The 2,152-nt window shown below is 42.3% G+C and overlaps 1 protein-coding gene across 1 annotated transcript; it reads right to left on the bottom strand.

The window, feature by feature from the left end:
• Positions 1-453: 453 nt before the first annotated feature.
• On the bottom strand, positions 454-1,386 carry LOC101418630 (olfactory receptor 1A1-like). Its single transcript, XM_004463573.2, has one exon. It carries the CDS (start codon positions 1,384-1,386, stop codon positions 454-456), a length of 933 nt encoding a protein of 310 aa, XP_004463630.2.
• Between the last annotated feature and the right edge of the window lie 766 nt (positions 1,387-2,152).

The raw sequence follows: 2,152 nt of genomic DNA, 5'->3' as shown, positions 1-2,152 counted from the left end.
CACTTCAGGAAGTACAGATGCTTTACAACATCTCCTGCTCTCAAAAGTTTACAAGCACAGAAGGGGTGATGAAGTTTCATTATCCAGTACAATGGACTTTCAGATAGTGACTTATATCCTCAAAGCACAGGCTGATGTGATCTCTCAAACCACTGACAGAAGCAGAGCAGATATTTAAAATTTTAATACATGGATGTGGAAGAAAAGGATGAGACTTTCCAATCTTTCCTGCGTTAATCAGTAGCACAGGTGCAACATGAACCAATGTTCTTGTGCTGCTTTTCTGCCAAAGGAGCAATTACACATACAAAGTGTTCATTTCAGTAAGACTAGAGTCTCATCAGTGCTATTTTCAGGCTGGAAAGATCAAAGCTTCTTGGAGTGAGTTGAGGGGGCTGGACTCTCCAGGGCTTCCTAATTGGGGACTGCAGTGTTTAATCCATGACCTCACATTCATTGTGAGGACATTCTCTTGTTGAAGAGCTTCCCCAAGGCAGCCTTCATGTCTTGGTTTCTCAGACTATAGATGAAAGGATTTAGCATTGGTGTCACTGCCACATACATAACAGTTATCACTGCATCCTTCAGGCTGTAACTGGTTAGTGGGCGGAAATACATGCCCATCACTGTCCCATAATACAAAGCAACAACAGTGAGGTGGGAGCCACAGGTGGAGAAGGCTTTGCGTACACCCTTGGTGGATGGAACCCGTAAGACAGTGTAGAAGACCCGAACATAGGAGATGATGATACATATTAACGGCACAGAGAAAACACTGACTCCTAGGTACATCATCTTCACATTAAAGTGAATGTCAGAGCAGGACAACTTGAGCAAAGTGCTAATGTCACAGTAGAAGTTGGCCACTTCCTGGTTGCCACAGAAGGACAGACTAGCTGTGAGCAGAGTCTGGGGGAGGGCATTGGCGTTTGCAATGACCCAAGATCCAACAACAAGGAAGTAACAGAACCTTTGTTTCATAATTGTTGTGTAATGAAGAGGGCGACTGATGGCCACGGCACGATCATAAGCCATCACAGCTAAGATATAGCTGTCAGCGTTAGCCAAGGCAATCATGAAATACATCTGTGTTATGCACGCCCAAAAGGAGATGGCTCTGCTGCTCAAGAAATGGTTTGTAAGCATCTTAGGGATGGTTACAGATGAGAAAAAGATGTCAACAAGGGAGAGGTTGGCAAGGAAAAAGTACATGGGGTTGTGAAGGCGAACATCAGAGCAAATGGCCCAGATGATGAGCAGGTTTCCAATCAGTGTGATGGGGTAGATGAACATGAAGAGGACAAAGAAGACATCTTCCTGTGCCTGCTGACTGCTAAGTCCTAGGAGGATGAAATACAAGGTAGATGACTGGTTTTCTTTCCTCATGGCTCCTTCAGCATGAAAGGGGAGGAGAATCCAGAATTATTAGTAAAGGTACTACATGTAATGATCTTAGTTATCCACCACTATTCACTCCAGTGGTCAGCGTTCTCTCCCTCTGGGTTTATTAAATTCAGACAGAGCCATTATGTGGAAAATAAATCTCTGTAGTTCAGTGGGATTAACTGTCAGTCACCTCTGAGCACTCATGTGCAGGAAATAATCTGTACATCGGAGGTACCCATTATCCACTACCCCAGCACTACCACCCCAAACAACTAAGTTTTATTAATCTAAGATTTAATTAAATTTTCATATTCCATGTGCTATCACTTTGTTAGGCTCATGGAAAAATTATAAATATGTGATACATCATTTATTCAACCACTTATAGTTGAGACTATAAAACAAAGTCTCACCTCCCAAGTACATTATAACTTAATGTAGAAACTAGAATCACACCCTAATATTACTATGCCTGATAAGAAACCCACCATTGGGTTTCTTTGACCAAACAGTCCAGTGCATAGGATGTGTCATTAGAGGGACCAGTCCAGACAATTAGGAATTGTTCCACTGACCAAACTCAGATTGACCTAGAGCCATGAGGTAACAGTTGTCTACACTGGTATAGGAATATTATATATCACAAGAACCACTGGATTTATTTAGAGCTGAGTAAAACTAGCCCAGTGACTGTCCTCCCATGTATCCCATTTTAAAAACTGACATTCACCTCCCTTTCATAGGCTTTATCTCTTTCCAAACCCTT

Source organism: Dasypus novemcinctus, chromosome 21 (genome assembly GCF_030445035.2).
Source record: "Dasypus novemcinctus isolate mDasNov1 chromosome 21, mDasNov1.1.hap2, whole genome shotgun sequence".
NCBI classification, from domain to species: Eukaryota; Metazoa; Chordata; class Mammalia; order Cingulata; family Dasypodidae; genus Dasypus; species Dasypus novemcinctus.
Note: the sequence above shows the minus strand (reverse complement) of the source record. Positions and strands in the feature narration are given on the sequence as shown.